This window comes from Crinia signifera, chromosome 19, assembly GCF_055691185.1.
Source record: "Crinia signifera chromosome 19, ASM5569118v1, whole genome shotgun sequence".
In the NCBI taxonomy this organism is placed as follows: Eukaryota; Metazoa; Chordata; class Amphibia; order Anura; family Myobatrachidae; genus Crinia; species Crinia signifera.
In genome coordinates, this window is record NC_139226.1 from 16,952,647 (window position 1) to 16,973,781 (window position 21,135).

At 43.3% G+C, this 21,135-nt stretch overlaps 1 protein-coding gene across 1 annotated transcript; it reads right to left on the reverse strand.

Moving 5' to 3' along the window:
• Positions 1 to 3,681: 3,681 nt before the first annotated feature.
• Positions 3,682 to 14,550, reverse strand: LOC146041710 (uncharacterized). The gene is made up of 5 exons (XM_083161623.1): positions 14,282 to 14,550; positions 8,048 to 8,555; positions 7,834 to 7,977; positions 6,813 to 7,454; positions 3,682 to 5,381 (listed from the first exon to the last, which is right to left on the reverse strand). Exons 2-4 carry the CDS (start codon positions 8,547 to 8,549, stop codon positions 6,832 to 6,834), a joined length of 1,269 nt encoding a protein of 422 aa, XP_083017749.1. The 5' UTR covers positions 8,550 to 8,555; positions 14,282 to 14,550; the 3' UTR covers positions 3,682 to 5,381; positions 6,813 to 6,831.
• Positions 14,551 to 21,135: the final 6,585 nt, after the last annotated feature.

A 21,135-nucleotide genomic window follows, 5' to 3' on the forward strand; every position in this document is an offset into this window, starting at 1 on the left:
TATGGTCCTGACACACTCGCTCTCTCCCCTCCTGGCCTGCACCAGTGCCCACTGGCTGCCCCTCACTGGTATTATACTCCCTATGGTCCTGACACACTCGCTCTGTCCCCTCCTGGCCTGCACCAGTGCCCACTGGCTGCCCCTCACTGGTATTATACTCCGAGAGTATTTATTTGTTCTACTCGTTCATCAAGAAGTATGTAGTTTAATTTAATTTTTAGTTTATTGAACGATCAAGTTACTATTTTTTAATTTGCAGATGGATTTTTCTTTGAATTTTTTGCGAATGATTCTACTAGCATTGAATTCCCAAACTGCAAGGCCTGGTAGCTTACGGAATAGGGGGAACATTCATAGGAGAAGAGAGAGAGTATTTAACAAAAGGAAAAATTTATTTCGGATGAGAGAGTTCAAAATTCGTAAAAAGTACAGATTATCCACAGAAGCTATATTAGAATTGTACAGTAAGATCAGAAATGACATTATTCCAAGAACCAGAAGGAGTAAAGCCATAGATGGTTTAGTTAAGTTATTGGCTACGTTACACTTTCTTGCAAGTGGCTCAATTCAAAGCACAGTTTCTTCAGTCGGTGGAATAAGTCAGTCGTCATTTAGTCGATTTTTTGAAAAAGTGTTGGACGCCATTTTAAAGCATGCCTCGGACTACATTCATTTTCCACGTACAGCTGCAGAATGGTTAAATTCAAAGAATTTATTCTATCAGATAGCAGGATTTCCAAATGTCATTGGTGCAATTGATTGTACCCACATTCAATATTCACCCTCACAGGAAATGGAAGAAATTTCGAGGAATAGAAAAAGCTATCACTCTATGAATATGCAGGCAATTTGTGACAGTAAAAACAGATTCCTTAATGTTTTTGCTGCTTTTCCAGGCAGTACACATGATGCATACATATTGCGTCATTCTAAAATTTTTCAAAAATTTGAAAATCAGGAATATCCACAGGGATGGTTATTAGGTAAGTTTAAAAAAATTAGAGTGTGACTTGTTATTATCTATGAACACAGTATTAGAAATCGGTAACATTTTAAAATATTTTCAGTAAATATTAAAGGCTTCTAGGGCCTACCAAAAAGTGATAGAGATTAATGTGCTGTTGTTTCATATGCTTAAAGTCTTCAAGTGTGTGACTCATGGCTTGCATTTATTTTGCCATCTTTTTTTTTTTTTTTAATTCATTAAATTCATTCTAGCACCCGCTATCTGTGAAAAGCCGTGTACTTCATGTTCCCTGCCTGGGTGTCGCTGTCTGCTGTGGTGTTTCTAGCACAGGTCTGGTTAGCATATCAGTGCTGATATACAGACCACACTGTGCTAGAAGCACTAAAGCAGGCAGCGACGCCCCAGGCAGGGAAGAGGAACTGCATGAGTTTTCAAAGATAGCGGGTGCTAGAATGAACACTACACACGGTATAAATCAAAATGCTCGTTATGCAACTGGGATTAAGCCAAAATTCACGTTATGCCTTCCATATTAAGCCCAAATTAATGTTATGTCACCTGGATTGAGCCCAAATTCCCGTTATGGGGAGTGGATGGGCTGCCCTGGGCAGAGTTACACCTGTTCTAGAGGTTTAGTCCCGATGCACTCTCCAAAGGCACACCGGATCACCAGCAAGCAAGATAAGGGCAGCCAAACCAATACACTGGGTAGCCAACCACCAACGCTGTGTAATAGCTTGCTCCGGTGCCCCCACTGTGGAGGCCCAGAAAGCCCCACTAGGATAAATGAAGATGAAGAAGTGGCACTCGGAGTCAGTTTGGCATGAGAAAACTGGTGGGACCAGATTTATTCCCTGGTCTAGGTTTCGGTGCCACACGGCCCGTCATCAGGACAAAACAATAACACCTATATACATATGTACATACATTCCTCCAACATATGTAACACATACATATATATATATATATATATATATATAAATACACACACATACGTATGCATAGGAGTGTACAGTATACATGTCATGCATATGGAGATCGACATATTGGGTGACTTAAACATTGTTGTGCATGTTTAAGACACTCGCACATTACATTACATATGTTTGTGGGGTTGAGCTCGTAATTTTTAAAGAATTAACAACAATCAATGTAAAAATATGTCAAAGTACCGTATATAATTTAAAATTCTTTTTATGATTAATTTTCAAAATAAATGAAATTTAAATTATTATATTTCATTCTTTCACCATTCATAGGTGATTCTGGCTATGGATGCAGACCATGGTTGTTAACCCCAATATTAAGACCTAGACACAGGAATCAAAAAAGGTACAATCGTGCACATATTGCAACACGTGGAGTAATTGAGAGATCTTTTGGTATTCTCAAGAGTAGATTCAGATGCCTATCAAAATCTGGAGGTGCTCTGCAGTATTCAGCAGCCAAAGTCTGCAAAATCTTTACTGTATGTTGCATATTGCACAATATTTGCATCTCTAAAAATCTAGAATGTAATGTGCAGCAAGATTACTCAGAGGTGGATGCTTCTTACCCCTCGGATGAACATCATGGATCCACTACTCAAGGGAGTGCAGTTAGAGATCAATTAATTTGTAATTTTTTCAATCGTTAAAAAAATGCAATCTTCTACTCTTGCTGCTTTACTTTAAATTCATATGTTGCCAAAAACGTTTTACAAAAAGTTAAAAGTTAAATTTATAAGCATATCTGTCAAATGTTATTTGATACCGGCAGATAGTGTCAGATGTATCACATTTGAAAGTGTTAAAATGTATAGTCTAAAAGATCCAGCAAGTCTGTATGTAATTAGCATGTCAGAGACGTACTATGCATACTAACATTAATGAGCTGACTGTAGAGATATTTATAAGTCTTATCTTCAGTATTGTTTTAGCATCCTACATATGGTCCAGAGGGGCAGATGTATGAACGGTCGTTATGGGGGAGAAGGGGTATTAGCGCACGTTATGTGCGCTGATACCGCTTCTCCCCCATGTATGAAGCAGGTGAGATGCGGTAAAGGACAGGGGCGCTATGTGCCCCTGTCCATATCGGCGCCGATATCAAAATGATAGCAGGCCGAATGTATGAACGGTCAGCATCGCTGACTGTTCCGCACGAAGCCTGCTTTGGCTTCGCCAGCATCAGGCTGGCGAAGCCCTATCTAAACAGCAGGGACAGCGCTGTCCCTGCTGTCAGATGTGGGCTGCGCTGGGGATATCGCGTGAACAGCGAGATCACGCACATGCCCAGTGCGGCCGGCTGGGGGACAGGAGGGACATCGCCGGAGGGGGGAGTTAACGCTCCCCCGCTTCGGCAGACAAGTGTTAATACATCTTGTTGATGTCCCTTCCTGCTTCGCCTCGCTATTGAAGCGAAGCAGGAAGTATCATAGCGGCCCGATAAGCGCTGCTATGATACATCTGCCCCTCTGAGTTTCATAACAGAACAAAGTATGTAAAGTTTATTAAAGTTGACAGACTCTCTTTCGAGATATAGCATTCCTTTAGCATGTAACATTGACAAGGTCTTCGTAACGACAGTATTAAATATATGTTAATTTAAAAAAAAAAAAACACTAATCTCAGTTTTGCTTAAATTTTTATTGCAAAAAATGATTATCTTTGTTAAATAAAACAGTAATAAAATGTATTGTATAAATAACAAAATAAAGCATTGTTCTTGCTTCACATGACATATTTATAATTCGCCAATTTTTTAATTGACTAATGACCCACATATAACGTTATTATATGACAATATTGTGAATTGAAAAGGGTTACATTATTGAGAAGCTACTTTAGTCAACTGTCAAAATGTAGATATAGTTAGAACCATCTGTGTAAGTTTACACATTTCCGTCAATATTGCAGGTATAATCACGGGTGAGGCAATTAACAATGAGAAATTAAATTTTTACCTGTGTGTTAATTTCAACAATATCCAACTCTGCATGGACTTGTATATAAAAGTGTGTTGAGCGTAGCCAGCCACCATGTCCATAACGTGGCGAGCGTAAGCCGTAATTGGAAACGTGTACATAGCATGACAAGCTCCAGTGGGTTGACCCAGAAAGCATCCATTTGCGGATCTACCAACGCTTAACACGCCTCGGGCATGGTGGTTTGCTAGATAACCCACGGGTTTTTTGAGATTGAGCACAACACTATACAATGTCCCTTTATGCATTTTGTTTAACTAGTTAAATATTTTCAAAGAGGATCATTTGCTATAGCCATGAAACCAAACACAATAAAATTTAACTTACATGCAAAACCACATTCATGAAACCGGCCCATTAGAAGATATTCAGCGATTTTAAATTTCTTTAATTAACTCTTACAAACATTCACGGACACTTTCACTAATCTATAATGATCCTGCATTATAGTCAGTTAACTCTACACACCTATCAAAAGTCAGATTGTTACCTTGTTGATACACTGTTTGGTATTTGTGTAATAGCTGCACGCACTATTATCTGATTGCCACGTCACGAGAATCGCATCGCATATGACCAAATACTCTGCGATTAGATATTGTGGGCCGGATGTTGCATAGTATTACATTTAAAAAAAGGGTCCTTTCTATTTCAACGCAATTTGTTGAATATAAACCTGAGGCAATCTAAAAGATCCATTAGGCTCGATGCAAGGTGAGTGAAGTCAGCACCGCAAGGGGTTGCGGATTTATTGCAAAGTATTCTGTGTTCCCTTCCGGGACTCACTTATAGTTCGCCAAGCATTGCACTCATTGTCTATGTTGATTCACCCCAGGTTTATATCCAACTCCATGCATATTTGCATATTTATGAAATGAAAAGGACCCTTTTTTCAAATATAATCTTAACATAGAATCAGTCCATGTTAACATGGATTTGTTTCGTAAAATTAAATCCTTTGCATCACATTGTATCGCTATAAATTTGGTTGCATGCGATGTGATGGAGTGCAATGTACCCTGTGAAAAAATTGGGCGTGCAGATGTTACACATTTACCCACTGTACAATGAAATGATCTCTAAACCAATAGATTATGTAATGACAGTCTATATAAGTAACTTTATCTAGACCATGGTACAGAGTGAAGTTGACTCAAACTTAAACAAATATTAATCTATATTGACCTTATCATAAAGATAAGGAAGATTCTGGATTTGGAATGTTTCCATAAATCCAAGAACGCTAATAGTTTTTTATTTTCAGTGAAGAATTTTTCTAAACAATTCTTAAACTTGTAACAGTTAGAAATTGAAAGGGTAACTAAACAAAATTTACTGGATAATTTTCTCCATTGTTCAAATATTGCAGACTTGAAATTCAAGAAACTTTCTTTTTCCAGTAATATTTGCACTGGTACATCTTCTAACGTAGATGATCCATGTATAAACCTGGTGGAAAATTTTTATATATCAATAAAAAATTAATATTTCAAAAATATAGATACATTGACAGTTTAACATTCAACATTTTGATTATCTTTATTCAAATTATAAACCATAATCGCACAAACGCAAAATCTCTATATATATATATATATATATATATATATATATATATATATATATATATATATATATAAATAAAATATAAATATATATATATATATATATATATATATATATATAAACATACATATATACATATACACATATATCCAAAACTTTTATGTACTTTGTTCAACTACAAGAGCACACCCACCATTGCTCATCCGTATAATTTGATTTCTGTAACCTTTACTCTAATATGTTAAAATAATTTTGATCCTGATTTGAAACTTTGTCAAGACAGCAGTCTCTTATTAGATCTCCATTATTTCAGCAGGCATAATGGAGGGCCTAACACAATAGTACTGTCTTTTTTAAGTGGCGATTATGGACCCAAAAACGTCAACCTGCACCTCAAATAATTTAACATGTTACAATAAATTTTGTGGAATAAATTTAGATAGATGAAGAATGGTGAGTGCGCTCTTGTACAAAGTACTTAAAATTGTTGGATATATGTGGCCAATATTGGTTTGACTATGATTTTGCATGAGCAATATTTAAAGGGCCGAAGCAGTTGCGATTTGGTGGCGCAAAATAATTGACATCACATGCAACCAATCCGCATGACATAATACCTGAGGAATTCAACACATTTTTACATCTATGTTACCAAGTAATGAGTCCTTTTGCACATATAAATGTAATAGAAGATCCAATGTTATCATTTCCAAAGTAACTACTTATTGATTTGGAAATACACATGGGGTAATTTTGGCGAGCAACCCAGATGTCGAGCATAGTCAGCCAGACATCGGGACGCAGAATCCTTTAAAAAATCTGAATACACTACTTAAGCTTTGGACTAGGTTTTATGAAATGGTAGATAATGCCTGATATCCAACAACCAGAGTTTTTGTGTTGTGAGCAAATGAAAACAATATGAACAATATCTATGAAAAAACTAAGATCAGGATGTTTCAAAGCAATACTTTGGACAAACATCCCCTGTTTGCCTCCGCATATACTAAAATGTATAAAATGAAGATTGTTAAAACAACAACCAATCTACAAGTTTTCAAACCCAGCCTATAAGAATACTAGTAGGAGCCAATTGGGTGGCAGGTTTCTAAACAACCATTTAACACATTGTCATGCTGCATTAATCTAGCCCTCAATCTATTATAACATTGAATAATAATAAAAAATCTGGCCAGATGCATTGATAGCATGGCATGCGTGATTTGTTATCATGCAATTGGAACGATGTTATTTCTCCATTTTTAAAATGGGTGGCACAGTACATACATAAGTAACATGGATTTTACTATGTACCTTGTACATTATTCAATGATCAATCTGAAAACTTTTGAGGAATTTTGTGCTGTCTTTTAGGCCGAACCTTCTCTATGTTCCCTTTTGTAGTTTCAAGCAAGGGTGTTTCTTCTTTGGTATCTATCGAACTATATTCGCTCTCACTACCAATCTGCCCAACATCGTTTTTTACATGGTTATCTATAATATTAGCCTCTTTGCCAAAGACTGTCCCTGTTGTTGTTGTCAAATCTTTCTCCAGGTTTTGAGTCTGCAGTATAGCAATCATTGTCTTCTGATTTTCAAAGATTTTTTGTCCAATTTCCACAACAATATCTGTTAACTTGATGAAATCATGGTGCAGTACATCAAATTGGTTTTCTACAATTTTCTTGTTTAGGGATAAGGCGGAATCAATCAGTTTCTCTACTTTAACATCTTCTGTAACGGTGGTTCCCAATTCCCTTTTTTTGGGTTGTGAAAATTTTTTTATTTTTGTTTTAAGATCACTTCTGTGTTGAAATTTTTCTATGTTACCAGATGAACACGGCATAGCTGTGCTTCCTTCGTCTTGAGATGAGTCTTCAATTTCTACTGTGTTATGTATCATTTGCATAAGTCCACTTGAGTCTTCATGTAGAATGTTAGGTTCACAGAATTGTCCTTTTAAGAGAAAAAAAAATCGAAGTATTTAGAAGAGTTATCTTGCTTTGTAAATTCCCAAATAATAGTATACACTTATATATTAACATCCAATGAATCAAAGTGAATTTAGTAATAACTCAAAAAAACTACTACTAAATGGAGAGTGAGAGAAACCAATCAGCTACTACCTGCAATTTATTAACCAAAGGTTATTATATCGCAGATATATTGATTTTTATCTGTCTATATATATCACAAATTATAGCAGTACTTCTGTCCCCATATGTTGAGACGCCTTCATAAATTTAAAAACAACACTCAGCTCATCATTCTTTTTTAATAGCATTTAATCATAACCCTAATCATTAACATTTTATATTATATTGATATTTTGTACCTTTTACAATGTTGATATCTTCAGACCTTGTTGTTTTTGTCACATCATCCTTATTGTACATATTAGATTTGAGTTTCTTTTTTTTTGGAGTATTTTTCGATGTGTGTTTCTTTAGTGCAGACCTGGGTGTCTTTGCCTTTAAATCTAAATTACAAACAATTCATTAATTGACATACTTTTACACTTTTTATAATCTGTGAAAATAAAAACTTACCTTGGTGTACAGATACTGATTCCTCAGTGTCTATTGCTTCTGATATCCCGCGGACTGAATATACTGATAATTTCTCAGATAAACGTGTTTCCCATGGAGACATATCAATTTTCAAAGGAGGTCCACCACCAGTTTTTTTTGAATGAGCATGCATTAGAGACATTTTCTTTTTGACAGCTATTTTGCAATCAGAATACCTTTTCTTACACACGTGAGCTGAGCGAGGAATCTTCCCTACTGCCGAAACATGTTGCGCAATTTTTTTCCAAGTTTTTTCTTTCAATTCAAACCGGTAATTTACTCCAGACTGTTTTCCGAATAAAATGTGATAATACTTCAGCACCCCTTCTACTAGTGCTTCATTTTCGTAGTAACTAAACCTTGGTGCCCTTTTGGAATTTTGTTGGCTATTCCCACATACTGATTCGTCATCAGAGGTTGTGGGTGAATAATTAGAGCATTCGTCTGAAACATCCTCTTCAAAGGTTGGAGAGTCTGACATAGTATTCTAGAGAAATATAACGTACAAATATTATACTAATGCAATATTTTCAATTTTATACATTAGACATATTTTAAACATATACGTCTGTAGTGTTCCTTCTAGGAACATGGCCAGGCAGGGCATGCAGATTTATGGGGCAGCGTTGAAGGGGGCGTTCCCTTCCTGCCAGAGTCACAAACGCGGCGGGCCCGTCCCCTTGACGTCATAAACGTGGCTGGCCCGTCCCTGCAACGTCACAAATGGGGCGGGCCAGGCGTCCCCGGGGGTTTAGCAGTGCCGGGGAATCGCCGTGCACCGCTATATACAGCAGCGCCGGACTTCCCCAGGCACATCTAGGCAGGCTGATTTAGCATGGTGCTGCCAGAGAGGCAGGGCACATTTTGGTCCTTTAAAAAACAGGCAGGGCGCAGCGCTCTGCTAAAACAGCCGAGCGGGAACACTACGTCTGCTTTATAATCCTCCAATGTCGTATGAACTCGTATTAGCGGCAGTATATACGGACGCTAATACAAATTATTTGTAGCAGCACGCACGGATCATTCAGATATAAAATAAAAGGAAATAAAAATAAATAAATAAATAAAAACGGGGTAGGGTCTCTACCACAGCCGAAACCATCACCGGGCACACAGCCTGGAGCCGGTAATTAAAAATCAGGGAACACAATAAATAGGGGTTCCCTGATTTTTAACAACCAGCCCCAGGCTCATCATATAACCTAAAAAGATATAGGTTGCATTCATATGTGTAATGTTTAGCAAGATATGTACACAAATTAGTGTTGATATGTGCAATATTTCAATATATATATATATATATATATATACTTGAGCAATTAGAGGTCAGCACAACCGTTAGTAGCCAAAGTTTTTTATAAGTGAAAAAAAAGTGATTTCAAGACATCCATCTGACAGCGTTCACAGCATTTCAATTCAACAGTTCCATATACTTATCAGCGTCAAGATGCAAACATGAAAATAGCTGCCAGGGTGTCATGGTCAGGCGTGCTCAGGCGTGAGCACGCCTGACCATGACACCCTGGCAGCTATTTTCATGTTTGCATCTTGACGCTGATAAGTATATGGAACTGTTGAATTGAAATGCTGTGAACGCTGTCAGATGGATGTCTTGAAATCACTTTTTTTTCACTTATAAAAAACTTTGGCTACTAACGGTTGTGCTGACCTCTAATTGCTCAAGTATTATACCCATTATGTGGTTTTGGCACCCGAATGATGATTTCCTATGGTGTGCGGATTTCCTGATTGTCTCATATATATATATATATACAGATGGGTCTTTTGCCATCCTTGCTGGCGGGTCGCCAGAACGTACGCGCTGGCGACCCGCCAGCAGCCTCGCCAGCGAGGAGACTGAGACGCGCGTGCGTCTCACGCGCACGCGCGTCTCAGTCTCCGTCGCTAGCGCGACGGAAACCCTGTCCGTCTCCGCCTCAGGGAGACGGACAGGGCTAGGGGGGTTAGTGGGGGGTGCGGGCAGGCGGCGGGGACCCCGGGTTACCGCCGGCAAGCCGGCGGGGACCCGGGGGAACGCATCGAAGCGCCGTCGGAAGGGGACGCGCGCGCCTCTCGTGCGCGCGCGTCCGCTTCTCACCGTCGCCATGGCGCTGGCGGGGGATGGCGGCTGGCGACGCCAGCGCCATCCCCTGCAAAGATGGGACAAGACCCATCTGTATATATATATATATATATATATATATATATATATATATATATATATATAAATAAAAGTCATCCTTAAATATAAACATTTATATATAAACATAATTTCTATACATTATTGTGAATTTCCATTCATTTAGACCAGATCAGGCTGTCAGTCCTTTTAGTACATAGCCACAACCCTCTTGCATACATACATACATACATACCATTTATACACAGCCACCCTCATACATACCATTTACACACCACCACCCTTATACATACTGTACATACCATTTATACACCGCCACCCTCATACATGCCATTTACACACCACCACCCTCATACATCCATACTCTACATACCATATATACACCGCCACCCTCATACATACTATTTATACAGCACCACCCTCATACATACATACTGTACATACCATTTACACACCACCACCCTCATACATACATACTGTACATACCATTTATACACCGCCACCCTCATACATACCATTTACACACCACGAACCCTCATACATACGTACTGAACATACCATTTATACACCACCACCCTCATACATACATACTGTACATACCATTTACACACCACCACCCTCATACATACATACTGTACATACCATTTATACACCGCCACCCTCATACATACCATTTACACACCACGAACCCTCATACATACGTACTGAACATACCATTTATACACCACCACCCTCATACATACATACTGTACATACCATTTATACCCCGCCACCCTCATACATACAGTACATACACCACTCTCATCTTTCAATCCATACACTGCCTTCTTAATACATACATGCATACATATATCCATACACTGTCTCTCTCATACATCCATCCATTGCCTCTAACGCTATACATGACATATAAATGCAAACTCTACCTCCACCAACATAACAGTGCAGCTACATGGTCGGCTCAGCAGAACGCTGCATAGGAAAATATAAAGCCTGGAGGGAAGGAGGGTGCCACTAGCACCACGCTCACGCTGTGCAGGGACGACGCCAGACGTCTGTCATATATGGGGAGGGGGGATGGTGCTTTGCGGCCGTTCGCTATGGTATGCAGCCGCTCACTGTGGGGAGGCGTGGGCTGCCCGATCACTGCTGCCGGCACTACAACAGGCCGGGGTGGTTGAAGGAGACGCGGGTTGGCCACCCCTGTGCTATACCATACTGCCTTACCATACACGTGCTCCCATCACTGCTAAAACAATAGTAAACAAGCAATCGGGTGAATTATAAAAAAGGAGCTTGAATCGTACTTGCCTCCAAACGAATCACTTTTCTGTCCAGAAACTCTGCAGCTCGACATCCACATTACACTGCGCAGCTCCGTGGAAAATGGCGCCGAGTACAGAACACGCCCAGAGGAAGCGAACAACTGCGCATGACACAGCCCAAAGCCGATGCGCATGCGCAGTAACATCGCAGAAAAAACAACGAAAGCTTTCCGCGATAGGACGGACTTAACGCCGCCCAGAAAAAAATTGAAAAAAATGATACATCACGCGCAGCATTCCGCAAAATAAATGCGAAACACCGGCGAAAAGAAAAACCACTATTCGCACCCTGAATTCGAATATTGATACATCCCGCTTTCTGTGAGGAGCCTCAGCAGCTGAGCTGCTCTGAGCAGAGTGGCCCCAGAAAGGGCAGAGACGGGGTCAAGGCTGTCTTCGTCTCTGCAGCAATTAAATAAAAAAAAAACACATTGAAACATTGTTTCTGGCTGTGGCTCCAGCTGATATTGTGAGCCAGGGGCACAGCAGAGAAGACAGAGCAGGTGCCGTTAGCAGTGCACGGCGCCATTTCAACCTCTGGCGCCTGCTCCTTGCTAGCTACGCCACTGCTCAGCTGTGCCTGACAGGGGAGTCCACAAGAGGTCAGCTTGGTGTGCAAATCTCTGTCATTCAGTTGGCATTAGATGGCGTGTGCAGGAGTCGCCAGGCCGTATCTAAAGATAGCGGCCCCGGTGCACTGCCATCAGCCCCTTTCCCCCGAATGGTCCAAACACGCATGCGATTTCCTGACTGCTCCAACAAAACACTAGGTTGCTGCCACCCCAACGAGGTTCTAGGTTGACATGGGTGAAGGTCGACAGGTGTCTAGGTCAACGTGGTTTTAGGTCGACATTGTTTTAGGTCGACTTGGGTTAGGACGACATGGGTTTTTTTCACTGTTTTTTTGAGCCGACATGTGCCAACAGGCAGTATCTACTAGAACACGGTGGGAGAATAAAATAGTTTGCACCATGCCAGAAGCTGCGAGGGGCTGCGGTTGACTTCCAACTGTGTCCATGTCGACTGTGTCGACATTCGGGTACAAAACTGTGAAAAAACCCATGTCGACCTCGTGACCTGTCCACCTAACTCATTTCGACCTAACGTATTTGTCGACCTAAAACATGTCGACCTTGTCCCATGTCGACCTAGACACCTGTCGACCTTCACCCTTGTCAACTTAGAACCCTGCCTGTCAACCCAACGGTGTCGACCTAATGACTGTCGACCTAAGTGTGGTTGATAATACAGTCCACACCCATGTCTTTCATGGGCAGCACGGATGGTGTAATGGTTACATTACTGCCTCACAGCGCTGAGGTCATGGGTTCTATCCCCACCATGTGTTATATATACGGGGCAGTACGGATGGTGTAATGGTTATAGCATTACTGCCTCACAGCACTGAGGTCATGGGTTCTATCCCACCATGTGTTATATATACGGGGCAGTATGGATGGTGTAATGGTTAGCATTACTGCCTCACAGCGCTGAGGTCATGGGTTCTATCCCCACCATGTGTTATATATACGGGGCAGTACGGACGGTGTAATGGCATAACTGCCTCACAGCACTGAGGTCATGGGTTCTATCCCCACCATGTGTTATATATACGGGGCAGTACGGACGGTGTAATGGTTACATTACTGCCTCACAGTGCTGAGGTTAAAGAAAATAAAGAACCTATAGAGTGCCCATTCCAAAAAGGGAGAGTAGCAATGTTTAGTACAAGATGCCACACACCATAATGCCCTTTACACAACATGCCACACACCGTAATGGTCCAGTACTCCTGCTTATACATATGACACCTACAGTAGCGTCCTTTACACAATGCACTTCATACAATGCCCCCAGTAGTGCCTCTCACTGGTCTGAGTAGGCCACATAGTCCTCTAGGCCATAAATGCGACATCCATGAACGCAGTATCTCAGCACAGCAAGATGTCACGTGAAAGAGAAAGCTCATCCTATTTAAATTAAGCTGACTTTTGTCTTTCATGAGTGCAATGGTGACATCAACTCTTCTCCTAGTAAAGCATGAAGGTATGAAAGTGGCCATTCCTGCATTGCCTTATTGCTTGCTAGGACCCAAATAATATGCAAAAAAAGCACAAGCAAGGGGGGATTGGGTTTAGGTACTAGTGATTTAGGGTTAGTCTGTGGAGGGAGATATGGGGACATGCAAGGCAGGGGTTATGGTCAGGCTTAGGGGCTCGGGAGGTTCGGTTTATACACCGCCCAGTATATTAAGATTCACACGCAGCACAACAAACAATGGGGTAATTTTACTAAGACGTGAGTTATATTGAAGATAGAATGTTGCCCATAGCAACCAATCAGATTCTAGCTTTTATCTTCTAGAATGTGCTAAATAAATAAATAAATAGTAGAACCTGTTTGGTTGCTATAGGCATCATCCATAGCACGCCCATCTTAGTAAATGTACCACCATGTGTGCCCAGGTTGCGTGGGTGCATCTGTATGTGCTGGATTGCATGAATACTTTGGATGAGCTTATTCTTTTGGGACTATATTTATATAAATAAATATATCTATATAGATATAGAGATGATATGTATCAGAAATCTTCAGAGATCCTCACACTTAGTATATTTAAACAAATAAAATAAATGGAAAAAACAGCCCCCATGTACTGTACACACACACACAGCAAATAAATACACAAATGATTGCCACACTGACACTCCACATATACAGTATATTTGACCCTACTTAAGCAATTACCTGTATTCTAAAAGTGAAGAGCCTTGCAGGACTCGGAGGCTGGGCTGATGCTGGCTGGGAGGAGACGAGTCAGTGCAGAAGGGAGGTCAGGAGACAGGAAGGGAAGAATTTGTATATGAGCTCCGCTCATTGGTGGCAGGTCCCGGGGGAGGGGCTGGCTCCGTAATCACGGACACAGCAGCTGTGTAACTCAGGAAGCTGCCAGTGACACACTGACACTGCCTCAACTGCTCCAGCCCTGAACCTCTACATCTGAGGACATGCTGGGGCTGCGGGGCAGGTGTCAGACGTTCAGAGCAGCCAGGAGAGCACTCATCATTCCTCCCGGCCATCCCTTGCCCAGCCCGCACTGACTGCCTGTGTATAGCAGTCAGCCACTCACCCAGCCAGTAAAGGAAAGCCACAGGGAGCCCGGAATAGATAGCAGCGCCAGCGCAGCGTGTAAGGTGGGTGGGCAGCGGGCAGGGTGGAAGGGGAGCGCTCTCTGGCTGTCTGTGTGAGGACGCTCAGTGACCCTGTCACTGCGTCCTCACACAGCCAGAGGCAGAGAAGTGGCTGCTGCAGCTCCATACCTTCCAACATTTAAAGGGCAGAGATCGGTACACATACGGAAAGGGGGCGTGGCCATGGACAAAGGGGGCGTGGTCACGCCCCCTTTCCGAATGTATACTGGCCATTTTTTTACATATGTATTTTAAATTAACTTCATGCAATGTAAAAACATCAGCAATGAAGTATCTGTATATACTGCACAGCAAATGCAGATTCTTATTTGTGTAACTCACATGCTCCAAGCTGTCAGCAGTCCCGCGACTGCCACAGCGCTGCTGCTCCAGTCATCCAGAGATCTCAAATGCCCAGAGGGTTTGCCTTTACAGATAATGGCATGCCCCTGAGTGCTGGGGGTTCCGCAATGCACGCTGGGACCCCAGTGCACCACTGGGAACGGGTGCAGAAGCCCTGATTTTCTATCCACCGGACACACGATCACCAAATTGAGAAGGATTCAGGAGCCGCACAAAAAAACGGTACATTCGGTACACTGTTATTTAGCCGGTACAGACCATTAAAAAACGGTACTGTACCGGCTAAATCGGTACCGTTGGAGGGTATGCAGCTCTCTTGCTGCTGGCTCTGTTAGAGCGTGAAACTGCGCCCCCGGGGCGCCTGCTCCCCCCCGCCATCGCTGGGGCTGCGGAGGCTTATTTACGCCACTGTTCTATTCCCACCATGTGTTATATATACAGGGCAGTACGGATGGTGTAATGGTTAGCATTACTGCCTCACAGCGCAGAGGTCATGGGTTATATCCCCACCATGTGTTATATATACGGGCAGTACGGATGGTGTAATGGTTATAGCATTACTGCCTCACAGCGCTGAGGTCATGGGTTCTATCCCCACCATGTGTTATATATACGGGGCAGTACGGATGGTGTAATGGTTAGCATTACTGCCTCACAGCGCTGAGGTCATGGGTTCTATCCCCACCATGTGTTATATATACGGGGCAGTACGGATGGTGTAATGGTTAGCATTACTGCCTCACAGCGCTGAGGTCATGGGTTCTATCCCCACCATGTGTTATATATACGGGGCAGTACGGATGGTGTAATGGGTAGCATTACTGCCTCACAGCGCTGAGGTCATGGGTTCTATCCCCACCATGTGTTATATATACGGGGCAGTACGGATGGTGTAATGGTTAGCATTACTGCCTCACAGCGCTGAGGTCATGGGTTCTATCCCCACCATGTGTTATATATACGGGGCAGTACGGATGGTGTAATGGTTAGCATTACTGCCTCACAGCGCAGAGGTCATGGGTTATATCCCCACCATGTGTTATATATACGGGCAGTACGGATGGTGTAATGGTTATAGCATTACTGCCTCACAGCGCTAAGGTCATGGGTTCTATCCCCACCATGTGTTATATATACGGGGCAGTACGGATGGTGTAATGGTTAGCATTACTGCCTCACAGCGCTGAGGTCATGGGTTCTATCCCCACCATGTGTTATATATACGGGGCAGTACGGATGGTGTAATGGGTAGCATTACTGCCTCACAGCGCTGAGGTCATGGGTTCTATCCCCACCATGTGTTATATATACGGGGCAGTACGGATGGTGTAATGGTTAGCATTACTGCCTCACAGCGCAGAGGTCATGGGTTATATCCCCACCATGTGTTATATATACGGGCAGTACGGATGGTGTAATGGTTATAGCATTACTGCCTCACAGCGCTAAGGTCATGGGTTCTATCCCCACCATGTGTTATATATACGGGGCAGTACGGATGGTGTAATGGTTACATTACTGCCTCACATCGCTGAGGTCATGGGTTCTATTCCCACCATGTGTTATATATACGGGGCAGTACGGATGGTGTAATGGTTACATTACTGCTTCACAGCACTGAGGTCATGGGTTCTATCCCTACCATGTGTTATATATACGGGGCAGTACGAACGGTGTAATGGTTAGCATTACTGCCTCACAGTGCTGAGGTCATAGGTTCTATCCCCACCATGTGTTATATATACAGGCAGTACGGATGGTGTAATAGTTAGCATTACTGCCTCACAGCGCTGAGGTCATGGGTTATATCCACACCATGTGTTATATATACGGGCAGTACGGATGGTGTAATGTTTATAGCATTACTGCCTCACAGCGCTGAGGTCATGGGTTCTATCCCCACCATGTATTATATATATGGGGCAGTACGGATGGTGTAATGGTTATAGCATTACTGCCTCACAGCGCTGAGGTCATGGGTTCTATCCCCACCATGTGTTATATATACGGGGCAGTACGGATGGTGTAATGGGTAGCATTACTGCCTCACAGCGCTGAGGTCATGGGTTCTATCCCCACCATGTGTTATATATACGGGGCAGTACGGATGGTGTAATGGTTAGCATTACTGCCTCACAGCGCAGAGGTCATGGGTTATATCCCCACCATGTGTTATATATACGGGCAGTACGGATGGTGTAATGGTTATAGCATTACTGCCTCACAGCGCTGAGGTCATGGGTTCTATCCCCACCATGTGTTATATATACGGGGCAGTACGGATGGTGTAATGGTTACATTACTGCCTCACATCGCTGAGGTCATGGGTTCTATTCCCACCATGTGTTATATATACGGGGCAGTACGGATGGTGTAATGGTTACATTACTGCTTCACAGCAATGAGGTCATGGGTTCTATCCCTACCATGTGTTATATATACGGGGCAGTACGGACGGTGTAATGGTTAGCATTACTGCCTCACAGTGCTGAGGTCATAGGTTCTATCCCCACCATGTGTTATATATACAGGCAGTACGGATGGTGTAATAGTTAGCATTACTGCCTCACAGCGCTGAGGTCATGGGTTATATCCACACCATGTGTTATATATACGGGCAGTACGGATGGTGTAATGTTTATAGCATTACTGCCTCACAGCGCTGAGGTCATGGGTTCTATCCCCACCATGTATTATATATATGGGGCAGTACGGATGGTGTAATGGTTATAGCATTACTGCCTCACAGCGCTGAGGTCATGGGTTCTATCCCCACCATGTGTTATATATACGGGGCAGTACGGATGGTGTAATGGGTAGCATTACTGCCTCACAGCGCAGAGGTCATGGGTTATATCCCCACCATGTGTTATATATACGGGCAGTACGGATGGTGTAATGGTTATAGCATTACTGCCTCACAACGCTGAGGTCATGGGTTCTATCCCCACCATGTGTTATATATACGGGGCAGTACGGATGGTGTAATGGTTACATTACTGCCTCACATCGCTGAGGTCATGGGTTCTATTCCCACCATGTGTTATATATACGGGGCAGTACGGATGGTGTAATGGTTACATTACTGCTTCACAGCACTGAGGTCATGGGTTCTATCCCTACCATGTGTTATATATACGGGGCAGTACGGACGGTGTAATGGTTAGCATTACTGCCTCAAAGTGCTGAGGTCATAGGTTCTATCCCCACCATGTGTTATATATACAGGCAGTACGGATGGTGTAATAGTTAGCATTACTGCCTCACAGCGCTGAGGTCATGGGTTATATCCCCACCATGTGTTATATATACGGGCAGTGCGGATGGTGTAATGTTTATAGCATTACTGCCTCACAGCCATAGGCGTGCGCAGCCCATTTTATTAGGGGGTGCACCATTGGAGGGGCGTGTTCATCACGCCTACTGGGCATGTCCATCAAAGCCTACTGGGCATCAATGCAAACTAAATAGAAGGTGACTTATTTATGTATATGGGCTTCAGAATTAATCATTCCCATCACACACACGAGAAATAGGGACAGTGCACGCCAAAGGCGCGCTGCAAAAATTTACACTGTAATGGCCATTACACATAATGCCACACCCCATAATGCCCATTACACATAATGCCGCACACAGTAATGCCCATTACACATAATGCCACCCAGCATAATGCCTAATACACATAATACCACAGACCATAATGCCCATCAAACATAATGCCACACACAGTAATGGACATTCCACATTATGCCAGGGCTTGACGAATTTTTGTAAAATAGGGATAATAGGGACAGTGTGCGCTGAAGGCGCGTGCCAAAAACTCACACTGTAATGCCTAATACACGTCACACACCCACATGCCATAATGACCAATACACGTTATGTCACACACATTATACCAAACACTGTAATTCCCATTACACCACAAACTGTAAGGCCTTTTACATATTACGCCACACACCATAATGCCCATTACATGTTGTGACTCACACCGTCATGCCCGTTACACCTCACACTGTGAAGCCCGTTACACGTTGCGTCTCACACTGTGATGCCCATTACATGTTGCACCTCACACTGTGATGCCCATTACACCTCACACCATGATGCCCCTTACATATTGACCCAGACCACGATGCCCATTACATCTCACACTGTGATGCCCATTACACATTACACCTCACACCATGATGCCCCTTACACATTGACCCAGACCACGATGCCCATTACATCTCACACCGTGATGCCCATTCCACATTACACCTGACACTGTGATGCCCATTGCACATTATGCAATAATGCCCAGTACACATTCCATAATGCCCATTAGATATTATACCACACATTGTAATAATAGCTATTACATATGAGGCCACATAAGTGTCGCTGGGGGCCCCACACGCTGTACACCCTTCACCCATTTAATTCTACTCACCTCATCATCGGTCCGGCAGAGCAGCGGTAAAGACCACTGGGAAAATGGCTGCGTGGTGACCCATATTCACATTACACAGCATGTAGTGACCCATAATCACTATACACAGCGTGCAGTGACCCATATTCACATTACACAGTATGTAGTGACCAGGGGCGCTGGAACGTTTTTAGGTTGGGGGGGGCAAGATATAATCTCATTTTGGCGCCCCCTAAATTGCTATGTTACCCCCGGGCACTATACACACTGGCAGCGGCATATACACGTGGGCATTATACACAGGGCAGCGGCATATATGCATGGGCATTATACACAGGGCAGCGGCATATATGCGTGGGCATTATACACAAGGCAGCGGCATTTACGCATGGGCATTATACACAGGGCAGCGGCATATATGCGTGGGCATTATACACAAGGCAGCGGCATTTACGCATGGGCAGATCCAGGAGAAAATGACAGGGGGGGCACCAAGATAGGGGAGGGGGGTGTTAGTGGTGCCAGTGTCGAGAACTAGATAGAGAGAGAGATAGTGAGCGACATAGATAGATAGAGAGTAAAAAAAGACCCTGGCATTTAAAGTATTTGTGCAGGGGTCATTTATGGGGGGATGGAGGTGGCGGGACTAATGTGCACATGAGTAAAAGGTGCACTCCAGTACAGCAAGCACATGGCTGCTCCCCGCTGGACGTGAATGAGTAAAATGGCACATAGGAAACACATTACTCACTTTTGGCCAGGAGGAGAGCGCACAGGACAAACAGGGAGGTCAGCTCCCCCATGCTGCGTCCTACAGTCTGCCAGTGGGGTGTCCGGGTTATGATGGATGCACTGGAGCAGAAGAGAAGTTTGAGGCGGCTACGGAGCAGGTAAGTCAGGAAGGGTGATGGCTGTGCACCGGGGCTGGCCTGCCACTGCACCCCTCTCCGTAAGGCAGATTCGCGCCTAGAGACTGAGGGAGGCGGGCTGAGCTTTCCAGAGTGACACTGTGCGCGGTGTCGGCGCGTGACGTCATGGCGCCCGGCACTGGCCCGCGCAGTGCACTATTGGGAAGGGGTGGGGGAGAGCCAGGGAGCCAGCGGCGCACCACAGGAGGCATACCTAATCAAAGGAGGATGAGCACACGGAGGGAGCCGGGGACCGGGAGCCAGGGAGGATGCGGCGCACATTGAGAGAGTAAGTGAGACAGTGGCGCCGGCAAATCGGTACATTCGGTATGTGGAGGGTATGTTAGCGCCTCAGTAATTTTGGGGGGGGGGCAAGCTGCCCCCTCGCCCCCCCCCGTTCCGGCGCCACTGGTAGTGACCCAAATTCACATTACACAGCATGTACTGACCAATATTCGCACTTAGTGACCGATATTCACATTACACAGCGCGTAGTGACCCATATTCATATTATACAGTGCGCAGAGACCAATATTCACATTATACAGCGCGCAGTGACTAATATTCACATTATAGAGCGCACAGTGACCAATATTCACATTATACAGCGCGCAGTGACCAATATTCACATTATACAGCGCGCAGTGACTAATATTCACATCATAGAGCGCACAGTGACCAATATTCGCACGTAGTGACCCATTTTCACATTACACAGCACAG

Bases quoted from the DNA above. Each gene is read 5' to 3' on its own strand.
- LOC146041710 (XM_083161623.1), bottom strand. From the start codon at position 8,549: ATGTCAGACTCTCCAACCTTTGAAGAGGATGTTTCAGACGAATGCTCT. The intron at 7,978-8,047 runs GTAAGTTTTTAT...TTTGTAATTTAG, and splicing joins ATCAGTATCTGTACACCAAG to ATTTAAAGGCAAAGACACCC. The intron at 7,455-7,833 runs GTACAAAATATC...TTCTCTTAAAAG, and splicing joins AGATATCAACATTGTAAAAG to GACAATTCTGTGAACCTAAC.